At 36.6% G+C, this 23962-nt stretch overlaps 1 protein-coding gene across 2 annotated transcripts in view; it reads left to right on the top strand.

Moving 5' to 3' along the window:
• Positions 1–23962, top strand: part of AP3B1 (adaptor related protein complex 3 subunit beta 1) — a 235939-nt gene that overhangs the window by 135207 nt on the left and 76770 nt on the right. For both annotated transcript variants that reach the window (XM_020902680.2, XM_070468579.1), the window contains exons 18-21: positions 339–447; positions 3267–3405; positions 6725–6872; positions 18854–18926. In XM_020902680.2, the coding sequence (XP_020758339.2) occupies positions 339–447; positions 3267–3405; positions 6725–6872; positions 18854–18926 (469 nt within the window). The remainder of the gene's footprint in view (positions 1–338; positions 448–3266; positions 3406–6724; positions 6873–18853; positions 18927–23962) is intronic.

Raw genomic sequence — 23962 nt, 5'->3', positions numbered from 1 at the left:
TTACTGCCTCTGCCTCTTATTGCCCTTCTCTCTTCTAGACTGTCTCACTTTAGCTTGAATCTTCTGTAGACCAACGAATACAGGAGTATTTAAAATCACATGTTATATATAAGGTTGTGGATCTAAAATAATAGGCTCTGAGTGAGAGTTTATGTTTCTCTACTTAGGGGTAGTGGGAATCAGTCTTAATGCCAAGACTTCTCAGTGTTGCCTTTTCTATGGAGGCTTTAAACTTCCTTCTGGTTTCGCAGAGTATTCCAAATGATTAAGTCTGCCTGAAGACTAGATCCCTTAATGAGAATTCGTTGATATTTACATTTTTACTTTTTTAAAATCAGGCAAAAGAATGGACCCCAGCAGGAAAAGCAAAGAAGGAGAATCCTGATAAGAAATTTTATTCCGAATCTGAGGAGGAAGAGGACTCTTCTGAGAGCAGCAGTGACAGTGGTGGGCTTTTAATTCATTGGAAAACCTTGTTCACCGTGGCTTATATGCTGTGCTTCCTATAGAACAATAAGGCCTAGAACATAATATTGAACCAGCAGGTTTAAGTGAAGTTTAAACGATTGAAATGATTCCTTTCATTTACATATCAAAGTAATTTTGATATGCAAGTTTTGAAAGTAATTTCTAACTGCTTTTTATTTGACATTGCCTCTTGGGCCCGTAACTGAAAAATGATAGAATTAAAAAAAGAACTCATGCTTTTCTGAATTCTAACCCATACTGCCTGGGATGTTCATTAGTGTGTTGAAAAACATAAATTTACATTTGGTAAGCCTTTGTTTTCAGTATTTGACAAATTAATCGGTGGTGCATTGTTTTCTGAAGTAATAAGCTGAAAAATGGGGAAAATTACTTCAGTCCAAACAGTTAATGCTAAAAATATGGAATTTCAGGAATGATATAGACCATTGAGAAAGATATGTTGTGTAGTTAAGAGTGTCTCATAGAGACATTTGTCTTCATCCCATTTATTCACAAGCTCATGTTCTATTTACAGTCTAACCTTTTTCAGTATGTATTTGAAATATTCCATTAACATTATGGCTTTTTACGGCATTATCTGAACACATATAGTAGGGATGGCAAGAGTTCCTTTTTAGCTACCAGAAGAAAGAGAAAACTTTTTTCATTAGAAGATACGAGTTTTTTTCCAGTGAACATGTCTTCTTGAAGATAGATAAATTTCCTCAAGGATTTTCCTAACTTGAAAATTTAAATAAATGATGCCTAGCGTGAACTAGATCCAGGTTCATTTGAACTCCCATAATAACATGAAAAGTAACTTACATGCTATAAGTTTTTTTGTTTGTTTGGTTATAACTTAAGCCAGTTATCTAAGTTAACATGTATGTGTGCTTAATTTTGACATCACAACGAATTCAAAACACCCCTAATCAACAGTTGTGTTTTCTAAAGCTTGGGTGAAGTGAATTTTGTTCTTTGTAGAAAGTCACAGTGGGACTTGCCTTGCGAGAGCCCACCTGCCCGCGCAGGGGACGCAGGTCGGATCCCTGGTCTGGGAGGCCCCGTGCGCCTTGGGGGCCAGCGTGCGGTCCCGTGCCACAGCTGCTGAGCCGGCGTGCCGCAGCAGGGCGCCCTCGTCCCTCGGTGAGGGGAGCCCCTACTCACCGCGACTCGAGAAAACCCGTGCAAGGCAACAGAGATCTGGCGCAGCCAAAAATAAACAAAATGATAGATTTTTTCTTTTCTTATGAAATGATAAAAAAAAAAACATTTTAAAAGCTCAAGGCAATGAGTGCCTTACCATGTGGTAGCACTGTTGTGTTGTAATCACCTTTACACGTTTCAAATCATTTAATCTTCACAACAGCTCTGTGATGGAGCTTTGCTGGAAAAAAAAAAGCCAAGACCTAGAGAGGTCTTACACCTTGGTATGTGGCAGGGCCAGGATTTGAACGTGGACGTTCCAGCTTGAAAACTCATACTTATCACTCTAAGCTATTCCAAAAGAATATAGGCATTCCTAGCTTTTTGCTGTGTGATATATAAATTAATCTTCATAGAGTAGATACTGGTATTTACCTATTAGAATACTATTTTAACTGGAGGTTATGTTCTTTCCTGGGGACACTTCATCAGATAGATCATAGGCCAAGATGGTTGGAAGGCATCACTGACTCAGTGGACGTGAGTTTTTGCAGGCTCTGGGAGATGGTGACGGACAGGGAAGCCTGGCATGCTGCAGTCCAGGGGTCACAAAGAGTTGGATGCAAACCAGTGACTGAACAACAGCAACAGGTTCCTCCATGAGAACATGTCATCAGATAGATCATAGGCTAGGAAAACAGTGTGTCCTCTTATCCAGGATACAACTCTGCACATGTCATTGTTTCAACTACCAAAAAATTATGCTTCCTGTTTAAAATACACATAAATATGCTTTATATATCACTTCTGCAGTGAGCCCTAGTATGCCGTAATTTATACATAAGAGTTTTAACTGTGTGGTTCCTCAGGGTAACTTTATCATTTCTTTGACTTATGGAAGACTCTTGCACTAGCTAAAATAAGTACTTTTTGATTAGTCATTTTGCTTCGTTGCCTTTGAATTTAGGAATTTTTGAAGGTGATTTGAACAACTCTTTTCCCTCTCAAAATTTGTTCCTAAGAAGATTCAATAATCCCTTCTGTTTCTCTAAAAAAAATTTCCCATTATAAGTAGAAGAAATAAAATTATTTCTTTATTCTTTTATCATCCTTATTGTTGTTCAGTCGCTCAGTCGTGTCTGACTCTGCAACCCCATGGACTGTAGCACACCAGGCTTCCCTGTCCTTCACCATCTCCTGGAGCCTGCTCAAACTCATGTCTATTGAGTCAGTGATGCAGTCCAACCACCTCTCCCTCCATCATCCCCTTCTCCTCCTGCCTTTACTCTTTCCCAAAATCAGGGCCTTTTCTGATGAGTCATCCTCATAATCAGTCTTTAAATAAAAAGTTTTGCTGTAGCTAAGACATGTGTGGGTTTGGGGAGCAAGATATGCTCACATTGTTTTACTTGGTTGACCTTTTCTATTCCTTCTGTGTGTATTGGAGTCCCACTGTGCTCACTCTGCTGCAGGGTTCTGGAGGTCTGAGTGACCAGACAGCAGAAATAGAAACTGTGGGTCAAGTGGGCTCCACTGCAGTAAAATTCAGCATCTCATTTCATTTGTGACGAATGTTGATGCTTGCTTCTGTCCCTTGTATTTATTAAGTGGCTTTAAATCAGAGAGCATCTGGTTATTATTTTTTTTTTTAGAGAGTGAGTCTGGAAGTGAAACTGGAGAAGACGAGGAAGACAGCAGTGGGGACAGTGGTGGGGACTCGAGTGAGAGTGGAAGTGAGTCAGAGGCTGGAAAGAAAAGAGCGGCCAAGAGCTCCAAAGCCAAAGGGAAAGGGTGAGTTATTCCCTTCACAAATATTCTGGGGTCTTTTCCCCTGGTCTAACACTGAGTGAAAAAAATGAGTGTGTGTTTACTTCCCCAAACAGACTTTAAGTCTTTTACTATTAATTTAAAATACTAATTCACATTATTCTCCTACTTGTAATGCTCAGTTTCCATTTTGAACTTGAACAAATCTTGGGGTTACATTTTGAAAATTGGTGTAACCTTGGAAAGCTGAGTTAAGTGATCACGCAGTTGGTATGAAACACTTAATTACCTTTTGCAGCAATTTTGCTGAGAGTGAAAATTAAATCCTTCAACACTTTGCCATTATGTAACTAAGACAATTGATTTTTCTAAATAATGTTATATTAAAAAGATTATGATCCACATATTAGAGTCAGGGGCTGTGAAGGAAGACGGTCATAAGATATTTAAGTGTTAGCACTTTTTAAGATCTCCCATTGTCAACAATGTTATCATGTATTAAAGTGTCATTAAAATTTTGAGTAATTGGGGCTAATACCTTGGATTGTCTGAGTCTGTTTTCCCCGTTGCTGTCAGACAGTGGCCTCTGAAGACTCGATGGCCCTTTCCCCGGGAGCCTGCTGCCCGTTCAGCTGATGAGCTCGCAGCCCAGCTCAGTCGTGGCTGACAGCACTGATTGGGGCGCAGTACGCTCTCTGCTCCTTTTATTACAGACAGTAATTAAAGCAGCTCGCCCTGCCACTTCCATAACAAACACAGCATAATGCCCTAATTATGACTTTATTAATTTAAGTCAGGATTTAATGATTTTAAAAGTGATTTATATTGTTTTTCCTGTTCAGAACAAATGAAATCTGTAGGTTAAATTAATACAGGCTTTTCATCATTGCAAAGTTAAAAAGCTAGTTACCAGTAAATTCTTTTCATTAGATTAACATCTGAAACTCTAAGCAGTAAGGTAAACAATAATTACCCATCAAAATTGAGTGATGCATAACAAAATAACACTTTTACCTTTAAAATCTTATCTTAAAGGCTAGAAGCTAAGTATACTCAGAATCATTCACTTGTTGCAGCAAGCCAGTTGCTTGGTTTTCTCAGAGAGAGGTTCTGTGCTTCTAGTTTAATATCAGAGTATCTATGATTTGTTTTTGTTCAGTAGCTAAGTCATGTCCGACTCTTTGTGACCCTGTGGACTGCAGTACTTCAGGCTTCCCCGTCCTTCACTGTATCTCAGAGTCTGCTCAAACTCATGTCCATCTGTGATTACTTAGTTTGTGAAGAATGTTTCTAAGTATCTTTTCTGATAGCAAAAGTCAGTGTGCTAGAAGCTTATAATCATGAATTGTGTTAGTTTCATTATTTTTTTCTTCAGAAACAGACTTTTTTAAACTCATGTTTGAATTTTTAAAAATTGTTTGTTATATAAAAGGAAATCTCAGATATATTCTAAACCTTATATTTTAGGTATATCTTTTAACCACTACATGGGAGATAATAAATTGCCATTCTTTGCTAGGAGAAGAAAAAAACATACTTTTTAGTCATCAAACATAATTACATCTGCTCTGAGATGTTACCATGACTCCATTTTTATTAAACAGCAATCACATATTTCCTCCACAAAAATCAGTTCAGGGAAATATCGATTTTTCCAGTTGCCTAACCACTCACCCTCTCCAGTTGTTTTTCTTCTTGACTCTTAGAATTTTTTAAAAAGCTTTGCCAGTATAACTATGTGGTAATTTTTTAAAGCTAAGGAGCTCTAAGTATCTTCAAACCCACCCTTTAGTAGTCGTAACTGCCGTGCTCTGCTTAGTCGCTCAGTCATATCCAACTCTTTGTGACCCCATGGATTGTAACCTTCCAGGCTCCTCTGTCCTTGGGATTCTCCAGGCAAGAATACTGGAGTGTGTTGCCAGGCGCTCCTCCAGGGGATCTTCCCAGCCCAGGGACTGAACCCAGGTCTCCTGCACTGCAGACAGATTCTTTACCAGCTGAGCCACTGGGGAAGCCCAGGGAAACTAGAGTGGGTGCCATGCCCTCCACCACAGCATCTTCCTCACACGTGGATCAAACCCACGTCTCATGTTTCCCACATTGGCCTGTGGGTTCTTTACCGCCACTGCCACCTGGGAAGAATGTGTTAAAACATCTCAATTAGATAATTGTGTATGAATTGCCTAATACCGTCTGGCACAAGGTGGATTTTTAAAACAATACACACATACACGCACATATGATAAAGAGAAGTTAGACCTTCAAACTTGAGAAAATAAAAAAGATCACAAGCTATCTCTTTTCCCCTGAGAGAATACCGTGTGTTATCTCTTCCTGGAGACCTTTTTCCCTTCCCTTCTTCCTGCCTTATTCCTCTTTTTCAACTCACGTGTCTCTTCCTCTAGGAAGGGTCCCAGTCTTGGTCCGTTTTGTTTAGATGCTCCTTCAAGTATTCCCATGACACAGTATACTTTGTTACTTACTGTTTATCATGCTTTCTTGTCACTACCAACTTAACTTCTCTTTATCTTCCAATGGACTGACTGTAGACTCTATAAAGGAGCAATATGGAGATCATCTGTATCTTACTAACCACTGTTACTCTTAGCACCTAAGATAGTGCCAGCTCATGGAGGGCAGTCAGTAAATATTTGTTAAATAAGGGAATGAGTGAACAAAATGAACATCATTACTTAGGTCTGATCATTTGGTATTTTAAAACTTTAGTGTTTATCTGATTATCTTACATTTTTAGTAAAATTTAGTACATTAGAAGAATTCTCTTTTGAACTGGTTGATGTTTTCTCATATATGTTAAAGGGTCACATTTGGGAACATATGTAAATCTTTTTCTGGGCAGAATAATCTCTAAAATGCAGTATTAGCAAAAGTAGATTATAAGTATTTAAATTTTTAATGAGTATTTTGAGATACTATTTTAAAATCTGCCTAAGTATTTCTGAAGTTAATGGTAGCACCTAATGTGTAGTCCTAGTATATCAAACATTTAATTATTAATTATTTTCTACTTATGATGTCATTTAGTGTTATTTTATGATCTTTTGCACTTGAAGTGTATGCAGTATGGTTTAGTTTTGAATGGGCTCTGATTCATTTAGTTATAGATAATACTGTCTTTATTATTATTGCATTAACATGTTTTGGAATTTTAAAACCATGTTTACTGTCTATACGCTAAAAGGAAATTGTTCTCAGTGAAATACACTTCTCTAATAAAGATTTTGATTCATACACAAAATGGAAAAATGGTAACATTTGTCATTTGATTTTTCTAACTACTTTTTTATGTATCTAATATTTCAAATTTTATTATTCTGATTAGTGATTCTAAAGATGTGGATAAGGAAAAAGAAAACTCTAAAACTTCAGAGTCTTCCAGTGGTGAATCTAGTTCAATAGAAGAGAGTTCTTCAGATTCTGAATCAGAATCAGAATCTGAAAGTGAATCTGAATCCAGAAAAGTTACTAAGGTAAGAGATTACACATTTTTGTAACAGAAAGTAAATATTCTTTAGCCTTTTCACAATTAAGAATAAATATTTCTAAAAATTTGTTTTGTTGAAAGTCAAGAAAGCAGGGAAGGAATTTAATATGTCACTGGCAACTAAAATACCGTCTTCATTCATCCACACCTGTGATTTTATTTTGATTTATGTGTGTGTGTGTGTGTGTGTGTGTGTGTGTAGATTATTACTTCCCTCATAACTCAACTCTGCAGAGAAGTTAAAAACTTTTTTAACTTCACTTTTTCCAACCGCAGTTAGAGACCTCAGTGTTATGAGTATGACCTTTTTTGTTCTTGTTTGTGATGTGACAAGGGAAGCTTTTGCCAGATGGGAAGTAAAGGGGACTTTGACTTCCCCTTTACTCAGTACTATTCCCCCACAGAAGTAGTATTGAGCAAAGAAATATAAATGTACATGCTTCATAAGAAATTAAGACTAATATACTTTTAAAAAATATATCAGGCATTTTGGATAATAATTTTTAAAGTTTTAATTAAAGAGTATACATTCTTTAATAATTAATAAAAATGCAGTAGCATGTATTTAAAAACAAATGCAAGAACCACTTGTGCTAATAGAATGATTATAGGGACTTCTCTGGTGGACCATTGGTTAAGACTCCAAGCTTCTACTGCAGGAGGCCCGGGTTTGATCCCTGGTCGGGGAACTAAGATCCTGCATGCTGCACTGTGAGGCTGAAAAAAAAAAGAGCAATTATGGTTTTTTAGTACAATATCTGTAACACTAAACCTTGTCTGCTTAGCAGCAAAAAAAAAAAAAAAAAAAAATTGGAAAACGTAGTTTTTAATACAAAATTCAGACTTAATACGTATCCTTTTGATCTTTAATTATTGTTCCCATCCTATAAATGGATTGTGGTGGTGCTCGGTTTCAAGTGCAGTGGTTTTTATGAATAAGTGTATTATTCCATGTGTTGGAAGTATGATCACACCTTACCTTTTATTGAATTCAGCTTGTTTTTAATGCACTATTTTTTCATTTAATCTAGTAACATGAATTTCTTGAATAAATCATTTGAATAGGCAAGTATGAAAATAAATTCATCAAAGTAATAATTGTCTTCCTCCATCCAAGATTTATTGTTAAATTTGAATAACCATATTTAAAAAAAAAAATAAACATGCTTTAAACATTGGCTAGTATTTGTCTGTCTTTAAATATTCTTAAATATAGAAAAAATTATTTTAAACTTGAATTTATATATGAAATTTATGTCTGTATGTAGTATGTACCATGGGGTTTTATTTTTCAAAAATGTCATAAAATCTTACAGATTTTTAGGTTTATTAATCTGGCCTCTTACTAACTACTCAGTGAGTTGGATATCCTCTCATTTCCTACTTATATTAAATTACAAAATGATCTTAAGATTTTATTCAAAATAAAAGAGCTTTAGAAACTGAGAGTTTTTCAGAATAACCAAGCAAGAAATTAAGAGTTGTCAAGTGGGTACAAGTGAGTTATTCTAATGAAGTTTTGTGAAAGTTGAAAAATTGCAGACTTTAGTACCTATTCTGTGTTGGACATTAGAATCCCACAGAGGTACCCCCAGGCCAGAGATTCAGTTTATTTCTTCTCTGTCACTTTCAGTGATCAGATTAAATTACTTAGTATTTCAAAATATTTTACTGTAGAACATCATTATGAAATTTCAAAGTAATGCAGTGATCCAAGACTCCTGAGAAATTCGGGTTTTATTCACATTGTCAATAGTTTTGTGTCTATGTGTTTTGCTTATATAGTTTATTTTCTATATATTGTAATGCCTTTCCTGTCTGTAACAGGCGGATTATAGGATTATCTGTTTTAATTTGTATTCTCCACCTTAGAGCCACCGTAACAATTTTTTTGTTTTTATTTCTTTCTGAATGATTTGAAACATAGCATGTAATTACAAGTGTACCGATTTTCTAATAATGGACAACACTGTAATTGTAGAAAAGTTCTCCTTGCTCCATGTTGTGGCTTCCACTCTAAAGTATGAGTAATGGAGGCAGATGGTGCGTGCTTTACCTTAATTTAGCATGACAGTATGTTAGTGCTAAAAATTCATATACCTTAAATCTGCAGCCCAGCTAAAGCTATACTTTTACTCTCTCAACCTTTTCTTTCATTTGGACAATGTATTTTAGAGATACTGAGCGTGAAAATGGGACCTTGGGGTACCTCAAATATATGGCTTTGAAAACAGTTCATTTTATGGAGGTCCTATGAGATAGGTATAGTGTTCTCCTTGTTGGAAGATAATATCTTTATGCTTCAGTTTCCTCATCTATAAAGTAGAAATGCTAATACCTACTCTGCTTCTTTCAGGTGCTATTATAAAAAAATCAGATGTGAAAGATCAATGTAAAGCCCTATATAAATATAAAACATTAGTGTTAACATTTTTAAACTTGAATATTTGTTCTCTGAGAGACCAGTATTAGGGTTACAGAACACCAGTGCTAAAAGGAACCCAAAATATTTTGTCACTCTTATGTCTCCTGCATTTTTCCAACTTTTTAAATACCTTTCTAGTTAGAAAGTCATGGTCAGCTGTGACCCCTTACCTGAAGCCTCTGATCTCATCCACTATCTGCAGACTGACCTGGCATTCACTATGAGTATCTCTTACCTCTCTACTCTCTGACACACAACCTCAGTTTACCCTGCTTTATCTTTGCATGCAGCTCCAGTAAGTGATCCCTATCCACTTAGCGCCCTGTTTCCTTTTGGATACCTCCATTGCACCTTCAGTCTGTTTTTTTCCTTAGTTCCTCCTCTGCCAATGAAAGCATTCAGGTCTTTCCTAGCACTTAAAGACAGGAGAAGGGAATGGAAGAGAGAGACAGAGAGAATGTGTGAGAGTGAGAGTTTAGAAGAATAATCTAGATGTTCTCCAGCAACTGCTTCTTAACGCAATTATTTCTTCAGTTCAGTTCAGTTCAGTCACTCAGTCATGTCCAACTCTTTGTGACCCCATGAATCACAGCACGCCAGGCCTCCCTGTCCATCATCAACTCCCGGAGTTTATTCAAACTCATGTCCATTGAGTCAGTGATGCCATCCAGCCATCTCATCCTCTGTCGTCCCCTTCTCCTCCTGCCCCCAATCCCTCCCAGCATCAGGGTCTTTACCAATGAGTCAACTCTTCGCATGAGGTGGCCAAAATACAGAGTTTCAGCTTCAGCATCAGTCCTTCCGGTGAACACCCAGGACTGATCTCCTATAGGATGGACTGGTTGGATCTCCTTGCAGTCCAAGGGGCTCTCAAGAGTCTTCTCCAACACTGCAGTTCAAAAGCATCGATTTTTCAGCACTCAGCTTTCTTCACAGTCCAGCTCTCACATCCATACATGACCACTGAAAAAACCATAGCCTTGACCAGACGGACCTTTGTTGGCAAAGTAATGTCTCTGCTTTTTAATATGCTATCTAGGTTGGTCATAACTTTCCTTCCAAGGAGTACGTGTCTTTTAATTTCATGGCAGTTATCACCATCTGCAGTGATTTTGGAGCCCCAAAAAATAAAGTCAGCCACTGTTTCCACTGTTTCCCCATCTATTTCCCATGAAGTGATGGGACTGGATGCCATGATCTTAGTTTTCTGAATGTTGAGCTTTAAGCCAACTTTTTTACTCTCCTCTTTCACTTTCATCAAGCAGCTTTTTAGTTCCTCTTCACTTTCTGCCATAAGGATGGTGGGATCTGCATATCTGAGGTTATTGATATTTCTCACAGCAATCTTGGTTCCAGCTTGTGCTTCTTCCAGCCCGGCGTTTCTCATGATGTACTCTGCAAATTATTTCTTAGTCCCTTTTAAATTGATTTCTACTTCCATCACTTCCTATAGATACTGCTCTCTGAAAAGGCAACCATGATCTTTCTCCAAAACCAGGAACCTTCTGTTAGTTTATCTTTCTCTGATCTGTTTATATGGCAGTTTCCCTACTACTACATGAAACTCTCTTCATCCTTTTTCTTTTGACTTCTCTAACCCATTAATTTTTCTATTTTTCACTTTTTACTCCTCTTCTGACACCCAAGTGTGAACATTGCTCCAAAGTTAGTACTTCACAGTTTACATTTTTTCAAAAATATTAATTGATGTGGATTAATTTTAGTTCTTTTTTTCCTCTACATTTTACTGTTGTGAGACTTACTAACTCTTGTAACATCAGCTGAAACATTTCTTTGAATTACTTCCATAACATCTGTAAATTTTCTCATTCAAACCAGCTTCTTAGACCTCTTAGGAGCTGCTGGTTTCCCAAACCTAATAAACCCAGAGACATGATCTGTCATTTGGTACCAGCATGCTTTCTGTTCTCCCGGATTTGGGGCCCCACAGTTGTCTTTGACCCCTACTTCATCTTGTTTGTATGCACTGTTACCAAGTCTTAGAGATTTTGTGTATTATTTCCATACCTGTTTCTTCTTTCCCTACCATCACCATTACAAGTCATCTCTTCCTTGCGTCGCCCTTACACCGCTGTCTTTGTCATCCTCAGACAGCTCCCCAACGCCAGTCCTTCCAGACAGCTGCCAGGTTACTGTCAGAGTCACCTATAATGATACCGCATTGTCTCTGAGTTCAGTGAGCTCCTCAAGCTCAAAGGTCCAAGACCCACCTTTCCAGTCTTAACCCTGCTTGTGTTCTAATCCCAATGGACTGTTCATGGCTCTCATGACATACGGTATGCTTTTCCATTTCTATGCCTTTGATCTTCTTTTTGTATCGTTTCTCTTACTACAGAAAATAGAAGCTGAGGAAGAAAATGGCCTTGTATCAAAGGTAGTTCCTCACTTGTAGTTGAGAATGACTGCATGGACTGAAGGATATTGATGACTAGAGGGTTTTCCTCACTTGAATGGTGTAGGGACAGTCAGGTGAGAATGGTGTAGGGACAGTCAGGTGAGAATGGTGTAGGGACAGTCAGGTGAGAATGGTGTAGGGACAGTCAGGTGAGAATGGTGTAGGGACAGTCAGGTGAGAATGGTGTAGGGACAGTCAGGTGAGAATGGTGTAGGGCAGTAGGTGAGAATGGTGTAGGGACAGTCAGGTGAGAATGGTGTAGGGACAGTCAGGTGAGAATGGTGTAGGGCAGTAGGTGAGAATGGTGTAGGGACAATCAGGTGAGGATGGTGTAGGACAGTCAGGTGAGGATGGTGTAGGGACAGTCAGGTGAGAATGGTGTAGGGCAGTAGGTGAGAATGGTGTAGGGACAATCAGGTGAGGATGGTGTAGGACAGTCAGGTGAGGATGGTGTAGGGACAGTCAGGTGAGAATGGTGTAGGGACAGTCAGGTGAGAATGGTGTAGGGACAGTCAGGTGAGGATGGTGTAGGGCAGTAGGTGAGGATGGTGTAGGGACAGTCAGGTGAGGATGGTGTAGGGACAGTCAGGTGAGGATGGTGTAGGGACAGTCAATGAGGATGGTGTAGGGTCAGGTGAGAATGGTGTAGGGACAGTCAGGTGAGGATGGTGTAGGGACAGTCAGGTGAGGATGGTGTAGGGCAGTAGGTGAGAATGGTGTAGGGACAGTCAGGTGAGGATGGTGTAGGGACAGTCAGGTGAGGATGGTGTAGGGACAGTCAGGTGAGGATGGTGTAGGGACAGTCAGGTGAGAATGGTGTAGGGCAGTAGGTGAGAATGGTGTAGGGACAGTCAGGTGAGGATGGTGTAGGGCAGTAGGTGAGAATGGTGTAGGGACAGTCAGGTGAGAATGGTGTAGGGCAGTAGGTGAGAATGGTGTAGGGACAGTCAGGTGAGGATGGTGTAGGGCAGTAGGTGAGAATGGTGTAGGGACAGTCAGGTGAGGATGGTGTAGGGACAGTCAGGTGAGGATGGTGTAGGGACAGTCAGGTGAGGATGGTGTAGGGACAGTCAGGTGAGAATGGTGTAGGGCAGTAGGTGAGGATGGTGTAGGGACAGTCAGGTGAGGATGGTGTAGGGCAGTAGGTGAGAATGGTGTAGGGACAGTCAGGTGAGAATGGTGTAGGGACAGTCAGGTGAGAATGGTGTAGGGAAGTAGGTGAGAATGGTGTAGGGACAGTCAGGTGAGGATGGTGTAGGGACAGTCAGGTGAGGATGGTGTAGGGACAGTCAGGTGAGAATGGTGTAGGGACAGTCAGGTGAGGATGGTGTAGGGACAGTCAGGTGAGAATGGTGTAGGGCAGTAGGTGAGAATGGTGTAGGGACAGTCAGGTGAGGATGGTGTAGGACAGTCAGGTGAGGATGGTGTAGGGTCAGGTGAGAATGGTGTAGGGACAGTCAGGTGAGAATGGTGTAGGGATAGTCAGGTGAGAATGGTGTAGGGACAGTCAGGTGAGGATGGTGTAGGGACAGTCAGGTGAGAATGGTGTAGGGCAGTAGGTGAGAATGGTGTAGGGACAGTCAGGTGAGGATGGTGTAGGGACAGTCAGGTGACGATGGTGTAGGGTCAGGTGAGAATGGTGTAGGGCAGTAGGTGAGAATGGTGTAGGGACAGTCAGGTGAGGATGGTGTAGGGACAGTCAGGTGAGAATGGTGTAGGGCAGTAGGTGAGAATGGTGTAGGGACAGTCAGGTGAGAATGGTGTAGGGACAGTCAGGTGAGGATGGTGTAGGGACAGTCAGGTGAGAATGGTGTAGGGACAGTCAGGTGAGAATGGTGTAGGGACAGTCAGGTGAGGATGGTATAGGGACAGTCAGGTGAGGATGGTGTAGGGACAGTCAGGTGAGAATGGTGTAGGGCAGTAGGTGAGAATGGTGTAGGGATAGTCAGGTGAGAATGGTGTAGGGCAGTAGGTGAGAACTACTGTTAAATTGTATCTGTTCCTGAGGTGTTTGTCGTTCAGCACCATACCCCTGCATAGCCATAAAACTCAAAACTGGTGTCATGTTGGTTTGTTTCTCTTTCTGATTGGGAGATGGCCTCCACTGAAGTCACATATTGTCAGTCATAACCAAAGAAAATTACCTTTTTCTTCAGTTACAATTATTTTGATGGGCAAGCATATTTTTATTTGCAGATATTCTTTTCTGAACTAAATTTAATAAACATTTTAATTTGAGTCCAATCCTTTTATGAAATAATTTGTGTTCAGCTGCTAAGTCATGTCTAACTCCTAGTGACCTCATGGCCTATAGCACACCGGGCTCCTCTGTACTTTACTATCTCCTGGAGTTTGTATAATACCTGTAACAAAATTAGTTTTAATAGTTCTGTATTTTCAGTACTTTCACATATTTCATGTGGTGTTTAGGAAAGATTTTTTTTTTTTTAACAAAGAAAGGTGGAGAAAAAAATTAGTAATACAGGCCACATTAAATCAAGAAGACATTCACATTTATATCACTTTATCCCATGTTTTACTGATATAATTAAGTTATATTCTGCTTGTAGTTAAAATTTTGTGTTGAACAGATGGTAAAATTTTTACTTAAAATATATTTTTTAAGTTGCCAGGGTTTGTTTTTTTTTTTTCATTGAACATGACTTCAGTGTTTTTATTATCAGCCAATAAGTTAGGAGATGGCAACCCACTCCACTATTCTTATCTGGAAAATCCCATAAACAGAGGAGCCTGGTGGGCTACAGTCCATGGGGTCGCAAAGAGTCAGACAAGACTGAGCAACTAACACACACAATAAGTTAGAGCATTCCCACTTACTATACTTATTTCTGCCATCACCTTCCCACTGTTAACACCTGAACTGTGATTTAGTAGTTTTAACTATATCCTCAATGTCTATGCAACACCTGCTGAATATTCAAATGAGCTGTGATTAAAATAATAAAAATTTTAAGTCATAATGTTAATTTATTGTGAATAATATTATGTATTTCCTTTAAAAATTAATAGTATTTTAATTACATTTATTTTATATCAAGCATAGTAATCTCTCAATGGAAAATAAATATATTTAATGTATTTGCACCTAATAGCATTTAATACAAAGAGCATTTCCATATTTGAATCAAAATTAAGGTTAATATGTTTACTAGCTTTAAGAAAAATAATATCATCTCTATATCCTAGCAGTGTTTAAGATGCTTTTGTTGGTGGTCTTTATCACATTTATAGAGATCTCACATAGCTTTGTTAGTCTCTTTTTGAGAGGTGCAAAGAAGCTAATTAAATCTTTTTGTGCTCTTTGGCCTGGTCAGTGTCTTATGACTAGTGTTCAGATGTCAGTAAATATAGAGACATGCCTCAATAAAAGATCTACCATGTGAAAGATTCTTGGGTATAAAGTAAATATGGGAGGTGGTATGAATAGATTGTGGATAACAGTGAAAAGAACTATCTTCTGATTAGTTTTCTGCCCTATCTGTGACTAGGAAACAAGGGTTACTTGTGTTTTTTCAAGTATTTATGATTGTTGCAATTATATAACTTCTCTGAAGATTGTAGAATATTAGTTTTTATTCTGAGAATTCAAAGACTTGCCTCTTGAAATTTATGTCTTTTCCAATTTAGTTCATATTTTAAGTTCTCCGGAACAGAAATAGCATTTCACTTCAACTGAGATCTTTAAATCACAGTGAATGCCATTAAGCAGTCTTTCTTATTGAAGTAGGTATAATCTAATAGGGAAGATTTGTATAAAGTTTAGACTTCTTTTTAACTTATATAGAAGTCTCAATTTTCTGGCAGTGTAATTTTGTTTTCAAGCAAAGTGTAAGTGTGAGCCTCAGATTTTTAAAATCAGATTTGTTACATGACTTGAAGGCAAGAGAATCATTAAATTGCCTTTGGTTGGTAATTCTAACTGAAAATATTTCATGTGGATGCCTTGTCCTTTGAGGCTAGAAATAAGCATTGAATTTTTGTTGCTTCCAAAGCATAGTGTGGGTTTGACCAACTTTACATCACCATTTATCCTGTTTTATAGTTTTAAATTTCAAACCTCTTTATAATGGTTTCCTGTTAGGAAGCATATTTGATGCTGTGTTAGATCTTTTTGCTTCCTTTTTTTTTTTTATCAGCATGAAGATAAACATGTATAATAGATTTTTTAAAATCCTTACAAGGTATATATAATTACATTTTTTTGTTTGTATTATTTGGAGCTTAATAAGTATTTCCAGGATCTTTTATTTATTATTTGAAATGAAATATGTTAAATAGAAATCAGTTTCTTAACCCTGTGACTTTGTATTTCATTTTGAAAATGTTGATGTGTTGAGGTGTATAATCGAATACCATAGAAACAAATGGAGATTTGAGGATGATGCATTGATAACTAGGTATTTTTGTAGTGAGATTTTAAGATCAGTTACTGTTGTCCTTATAAAAGTCTAATACAGTCACTCAGCTGTTAAAAACCTAATCCTCTATTTAAAAAAATATACGAAAACAAATTGTCTATCTTTCTGCCTGATCTCTTCTCAAGTACTAACACAATGGAAACAGTGGGTGATCTGTCAATGTGTTTGGTTTGTCAATGATGGTTTTGTATAAATATTGGGAGGGTAAGAAATAAAATTCACACAGTAAAATATGATTTCGTCTGCCTTTTCTCTGCAGCTCCATGGCTCATGCTGCGGTGTGAAATTCTCATTTTACACACTTTGCAGGCGGAGCACATGAATTATGCATTGAGCAAGAAAAATCTCCTGCCTCAAGTCCTATATGCATTTACCCAGGTTCTGTCTCTATTACCAAGATGAATTGCAAATGGAGAAATGTTTGATGGAATGGGGCTCTTAACTTCTTTGTTTAGAATTCAGATTTTTATTTTTAAAGTAGATCCTTTAAGTATGAAAATGTTTTGAACTTACTATGGATTTTTTTTAAATGAGAAATGAAATATAAGAGAGGAATGCCAAACACATCACGATGCTTTTTACAGCCTTGATTCGGAATGCAAGGCTTTTTCAATTCAGTATAAATGACCGTTATCTATTGCTAATGTTGTATTTCAGTCACCAGTTATTTGCTGTACTCAGAAAGTCAATGAAATTCTGTCCTTCTGAGATCCTTTTTTTCTCTTTCTTTTAGGCTTCTAATAAGAGATTATGCCAATTCCACATGCAGTTCTGTCCTGTGTTATATGTGACCTGATGTGTGTTTAATAGATATTGTTACACACTCTTAGCTGTGAAGTAGAAAATAAGGTATATAGACCTGCCTCCAGATTTAACTTTGTCTTGATTTGATAGGTTTCTAATTTTTCAGGTGGGGAGGTTACAGTTCCATAAAGACAGTCATGCACCATTGTAGGTTATAGGAAGCTACACCCATTGTGCTCAGCACAGCATTTTGATAAAGTCACATGGTGATAAGCTTTTTGTTTTATGTTCTTTCTTCACAGGAATGTTATTCTTGTTGAGATGGCATATTCATTCTGAATGTGTTTTTGTTACCTGCGACTTACACGTATCAGCTTCAAAACTAACATTTCTTTTATTTTTCTTTCTCCAGTCCTAGAAATTGTTATTTATTTCAGGTGTGGCGAGAAGGACACATATTGCTTGTTTTATTTTTAAATAACGAATGAAAATTAAAACCCACCTAGATGATTTGGAGTTTTCAGTGGCAGAAATAAATATTTTGAAGAAAATCAATGCTGATGTTTCTAGCTAGTATTTTAATGTATATTATTGTGTGATCCTTGAAAATAATTTTTCTGAGTATTGGCGAAGGGGGAAAAAAAAGCAGGATTTAAATCGTTTTAAAATGTTACCGGATATGTTATGTGATATATTGCTCTTGTTCATGTATGTTCACTGCTATAAGAGGTCTAACACTTTACAGACTTTAAATGTCAGTAAAGTACCTTTTGCTTTAGTGATACCTTTCCGTCACCAAAGGACTACTTCAGAAATATTTGTAGTTACTTACATGCGTAATAAGATGTAAACTCCTTTGGTGGATTATAAGTCATCTGAAGGCAGGTACTAGACTGTGTCTGTCCTGGTTGTGTTACTTCCATTGCTTAACACAGAATCTATTAAAAATTCTATACATATGTATGAATCAATGAGTGATTGAATAGGTGAACAACAACATTTTGTCAAAAGCTTAAGTTTTGGCCTTCAACTTGTGAAGGTTTAATGTAAAAATAAAGTTAGGTAACCATCGCCCAAATAAATCTGTTTAACACCCTAATCCTTGTTGGTCTTTAATTGTTTATTCTACTAGTCAGTACTGTGCCTTTTTTTTTTTCTCACAGTTACACATCTTTTCTGAATCTCTAAGCATACTGTGACTACCTTGAGGCTTAGGAATCTAATCTATGGGTATCCACATTTCAAAAATATAATAGACTAAATAAGCAAATCTGAGGTGGGAGAAGCCCTAATTATGTATAGAAATATTGAAATACTTATCCTCCCCAAAGGAAAATAGAAAAGAAAGTAAATTAATTCTTTTTAACCCTAAAGAGCAAGAGCCTGAAAATATTTATGGTTTTTAATGAATATCTTTGGCAAAAGAAGTCCGATGCAAACCAGTGTTGAAATGTAAAGTTCCTAGTACAATGCCTGTTACAGACTACCTCTCAAAAAGGCTGAGCTATCACAAGCCCACTGACAATATCAGAGCTAAGCATGTATTGTTTAAGTATTTCTTTTTCTTAAATCAGCTTGTTTTAAAATTATTTTTGAGGATATTTGTATACTTTCCATCAAGGAGTCACATTAGATTTTTATGTTAGCAAAAAGTTGACATAACATAAAATAATTATTTACTTTTAAGTTTCCTTCTGAAGGTCCTTTATAATCTCTAAGTAAAAAATATTTAAAAGTTTGCAAGGTAAAGAAGAAATATCATGTGCTAATGAAAATAATTTTGATTCAAGAAAGCATTTCACATAACCATATAGAAACTTAACTTGATTTTTTTATGGAAGACTAAGCAAAGGGGGGAAAATGTTTGTTTTGAAATGTTAAGGACTATGTCATAGATTTTTAAGATAGAATATGCAATAAATAAAATATTTATTATTTTGTAGGAGAAAGAAAAAAAAACAATGCAAGATAGAAATGCTCTTACCAAAGATGTTTCACTTCTAGATCTAGATGATTGTAAGTATTGAAATTTAAATCTTTTTATCTGTGCTTAGCGGTAGTATTTTTCATTTTTATAGTACCTTTCATTTACATGTCTCAAAAGAATCAACATCTATTACAAAAGATTTATAGATATCAATAGACTGGAAAATATCAAAAATTATTTCTATTAGTATTTTTTCCCATCTGTTCTGTATATCAGTTAGTTTTGTATCACCTAGATAAGTATAATTGCTCAAATAAAATGCATCAAATTCATTTTAAACTCTTTGGTTTTAGTGAATTATTATCCATATCTCACAACTTCTACATTGTTAAATGTTGACTATGGGGATCAAGATATCTAACTTAAGGATATAGGGAATTAGGGATGTAATTGGAAATGTAAAGGACATCATTGCTTTCTACTTGCCACACTTGGGGTGTGAACAGAAATAAGCACAAACCTTTTGGAATGCAGTAAAATTTATATCTATCAATATTTTAACTGCAAAAAATCTTTCCTCACCAAATTCACTTCTAAGAAGTTAGAATCCTTTATAAAAATGTGTGTTTACCTTCCTTTAAAGTCTCCTGAATTGTGAGAAAGACAGTAGAACTAACTTTGTGGACCAGTAGATTTTGCACTAGAGGAAGAGTAACAATAAGTGAGATTTCTGAACACTAAACTGCAGTATAGTTTTCCTGTGCCAGATGTGCATTTATGTCATACTGTCACAGAACCTGTTCTATGTATGTTGTTTGCCTTGCCTATTTCTAATAGTCATGGCAAATCCTTACTGTAGAGAAATTAAAATATATAATACTGAAAAATATTTAACAGAGAAACTAAAAATAAAATTGGAACCAAATTTGAATAATTTCTCACTTATTGGCAAAGATTTTAAAGTTTACATCACTTCTTACCTCTTGGCTAAGATTTTTAAAGCAACATCCAATATTGTTAAGGTTTGGAGAAGCAGATACCATACATATGTTTTTCATAGGCATATAAATAAGTGCAGTTTTTTTGAGGTCATTTGAGCAATATCTGTCAAGATATTAAATTCCACACACCTTTTGACCTCGCAGTTCTTTTCTAGGCATTTATCCTGTAGATAAACTAGCAAAAGCAGATTCTTATTCCATCCTTGTTTTAGACTCTTTAACCTAATGGCTTAATTTTACTCTTAATGTCCATATTCCTTTAGTGCTCTGACTCCTGCCTACCTCTTATCCGTACTGTTCCTCTGCATTTCTGAAATATGCCAGGCTCCTTCCTGTCAAGGGCCTTTGTTCTACTGTTTCCCCTGCTAAGAGCACTTCTTCCTGATCTTCTGATAGCAAGCTGCTGTTTATCTTTCAGATCTCAGCTTAAAGATCACCTTCTCTTACATACTTATTGAATCATTCTTGATGGTCTTCATGACATTTTTCACTATCTGAAATTATCTTAAATATTTTTTGGTATTGTTTATTGTCTGTCTTGCTCACTGTTACTCTTAGCACCTAGAATAACACCTGGGAGATAGTGTGAACCCAGTAACTATTTGTTGAATTAATGTGCAAAGGTATATACAAATTTCACTGCAGCATTATTTTTACAGCCCAGTTCTGAAAATAAATGAAATGTCTACCAATAGTGTGATATAACCATTGAGAAAAGTGAGGTACCTTTTTAATATGCTAGTTTATGTTGTTATATATATGAAACATTGTAAGTGCAAAAAAATACACGTAGGTTATGACTCCTCTGTAAAGAAGTAAAAGAAGAACTATATCCTGCAGACAAATACAAATATGATTATACATTGTATATTTCTGGAAGGCTACAGAAGATATACTTAACAGTGTTAGCTCCGGCCCCTATGGGATGTAAGAATGAACTAGGGATAGAGGAGGGGGGGGAGAAAACAACAACTTATTTTGCATCTCTCTGTGACAATGAATTTTTTACATTTATGTGTAAAGTTTTAAGTTTTAAATTGTAAAAGAACAACAGTCAGACCTTTAAAAAGGAATTAAGAGTCAATGTTACAAGGTACTAGAGTGTACTCATTCCTTTTCTCCTTATATTTGACTGTGGATTTTCTGGCAGCTAAAGAGAAAAGCGAAACCTATAAAATGATACAATTTTTATTATTTCTTTTTAAAGCTTTTTTAGAAGTATATAGAAACAAAGATTTTCTTAAATACTAAGTTTTAAGAATTTAAATGTAAGTTTTTTTTTTTAAGGGAAATTTCTTCCCAACTTACATTTAACTCAACCTCAGATATATTTGTTTGTTTTTAATACCCAGTAATTATTCATTTAAAAATTTTTACATATTAAAAGTTTTACTGAGATTTTGAAGCATAACTTTGATCAGAAGAACAGTTATCTAATTATTAAATATACTTTAGTAAAAAAAGTGTTTTGTAGAAAGTTTTGAAAAGAAAATGGGTTATCATTCTGACAGATCAGTTCAGCATCTTTTCATAGGCAAATCCTTTTTCCTCCAAATTGGAGATTTGAAATTCTGTTTTATTATTTGTCTCTTTCTCTCTTTATCATTCACATTTCTTTCTTTACCATAAATATTCCTTAACAACTTTTAAGACTGTAAGGTTATCCTTTATACTGTAAGTTTACTATTGTGGAAATAAAACTTATTATTTAATTAACTATTGTTTCCATTTCTTGCTGTCTTAACAGTGAAGCTATATGCATCTTTGTAAGTATGTTATTGTATTGTCTCCATGACTGTATCCTTAAGATAAATTCCCAGGAGTAGAGTTGCCAAGACAAAAGCTATGAAGAATTCTACTGCCTAAAATTGCCTTCCACAGAGTTGGTTCTAGCACAGCCAGTAGCATTGTGAGAGTGCCAGATTCCTTTTACCCTGGTTTCAGTGCTGGTTTTGTATTTTAAAATTGCCTTTGCCAGTTTGATAGGTGGAAATGGCATCTCATTTTAATTTGTATGCCTTTAAAAAAAAGAACTATAGAGTCATTTTTTTTCTTACTCATTAATTGACCATAGTCAGCTGCCTGCACAATTCTATTTAGGATTAACTTTCAGTGCCAGCTTCGATCTTGCCAGACCTGTAAACAGATGTGTAATTATATCTTTAATGCCAGAACCTCAGTCTTCTGAAATGATATTAAAAGCTTATATTTTTTCCTGTAAGAGTCAAGCTTACCTATGGTGTGAATTGTTCTTCTCTGTCTTCAGCCAAGCTATAATTAAAATCAGAGGCTATTTCCTGCTCAGTTTTTTATTTCTTACATGGTCACCTAATATTTTGGATTGAATGGATAGACAAACAAATGGGCAGACATGCCCTTAGAGCCCACTGGAAAAGTTACATGTTGCATGGAAAGGCAACACATTTTGATTCAAATTAAAGAAGAACCAATTTCTAGTCCTACAGTGGTTCCTCCATTCACTTGTTTTATGATCTTGCAAGTTTTAATCTCCATAGGGTTCATTTTACAGTGTCTTTATATAAATGCCCATTCTGCCTATTCATGCCGTTATCTTACTTCAGTCCTCATCATATTGTGCCTGAACTATCGTAAATTCTTCCTCAGCGCCAACCTGAGTGCTCTTTACGTTTCTTCAGTCTGTCTCTTACAACAGCCTATGACTAATTATGCAGTACCATATATCTTACTACTCCTCTTTCTGGTAGATTTTTAATAATTCTCTTTGATTTATAGGATAAATCCAATCCCCTTAGCTTTACATTCCCACCTCTCAGCCCTTGTTTACATCATCTCATTCAGTAACTAACCAGCTTCTTCCTCTCGTATTAATTTGAATTCTAACTGGGCTTCATTCCCTCCTACTCACCAAGCCTTCTCTTGCCACTCTATCCCCATTGATCCTTTTTTTTACAATTCCCTATGGCACTTGTTAATTGGTGGTGGCTTTTGACGTGTGTCTAAGGAAGCATGGAGATATTGTAGCAGTGCTTCTCACTAAGAGCACACTCCTTTAAGAGTGCAGGGGAGCAGCTCGGGGCTCCACTCCCTCCCCAGCCAGCATCCACGCTGCTTTTTCTCTTGGGCATGTTGAGATTTTCAGATTTTCTTTTTGAAACTTTTCTTCTTTTGGCAATATCATTTATGGACTGTATTGTTACTTTTTTTTTTTTTTGTCTTCAAGCATGTATCTTTTTTCCTCAGTTGGGTTTTAAGTTTCTTGAAGACAGGGACCATATCTTGAACTTCTTTGTCTCTCTCTTGCTCCATTGTTCAAAAAATACTTATTGATAATTTTATGAATGAATATTTGTTCTGCCTAACTTACAAGATATTGTGAGACTAAAGTGAGAGAAAGATGCTTGAAAAGTGATGCCACATGAAGTAAATGTGACTTCCTTTATAGTATTATTGTAGAGTGAGAATTTGTTGGAAGCTAAAACTTTTTCCGCGTTTGAATTTATTTCATTCAATAAACAGTTGAACAATGACTTAAGTACTGAAAATGTGTCAAAGTTCACTCACACAGACCAGGAGAGATGAAAACATTTAAAGACACAAATTTGTATTACAAGAGAAGTATAGCTGTAGAAGTGTATCCAAGTGTACCTGTAGAACGAAGAAGACACACAGAAACCGTGTTTAAGTGAGTCTAGTTGCGCCTTCCCTCTCAGTGGTATCTCAGTGGATATAGACGGCAAGGTGAATGAGGCAGAGAAGTACCTTTAGGCAAAGCGGATAGAATATACAAGGTTCAAAGAATGAAACAAGATCTTGGGAACTTACTTGGTAGAGCTAAAACATAGGAGTGACTGATGAAATTGGAACTAAGCTAGACCTGCCCAGTATGGTGGCCACTGGCCACATGTAGCTATTTAAATTTAATTAAATTTTAAAATGCAGTTCTTTGATCACACTAGCCACATTTCAGGAGTGCAGTTAGTATACTGGCTAATGACAGTCATGTTGGCCATTACAGTTAGCATTTCCATCCTCTCAGAAAGTTCTATTAGACAGTGCAGAGCTAGATCATAGAAGACCTTGCACATTTAATTAAGGAGTTGGACTTTATTTTTGTAGACAGTTGTAAATCTTTGAAGAGTTTT

Source organism: Odocoileus virginianus, chromosome 6 (assembly GCF_023699985.2).
Source record: "Odocoileus virginianus isolate 20LAN1187 ecotype Illinois chromosome 6, Ovbor_1.2, whole genome shotgun sequence".
In the NCBI taxonomy this organism is placed as follows: Eukaryota; Metazoa; Chordata; class Mammalia; order Artiodactyla; family Cervidae; genus Odocoileus; species Odocoileus virginianus.
This window is presented reverse-complemented; position numbering and strand designations above follow the sequence as displayed.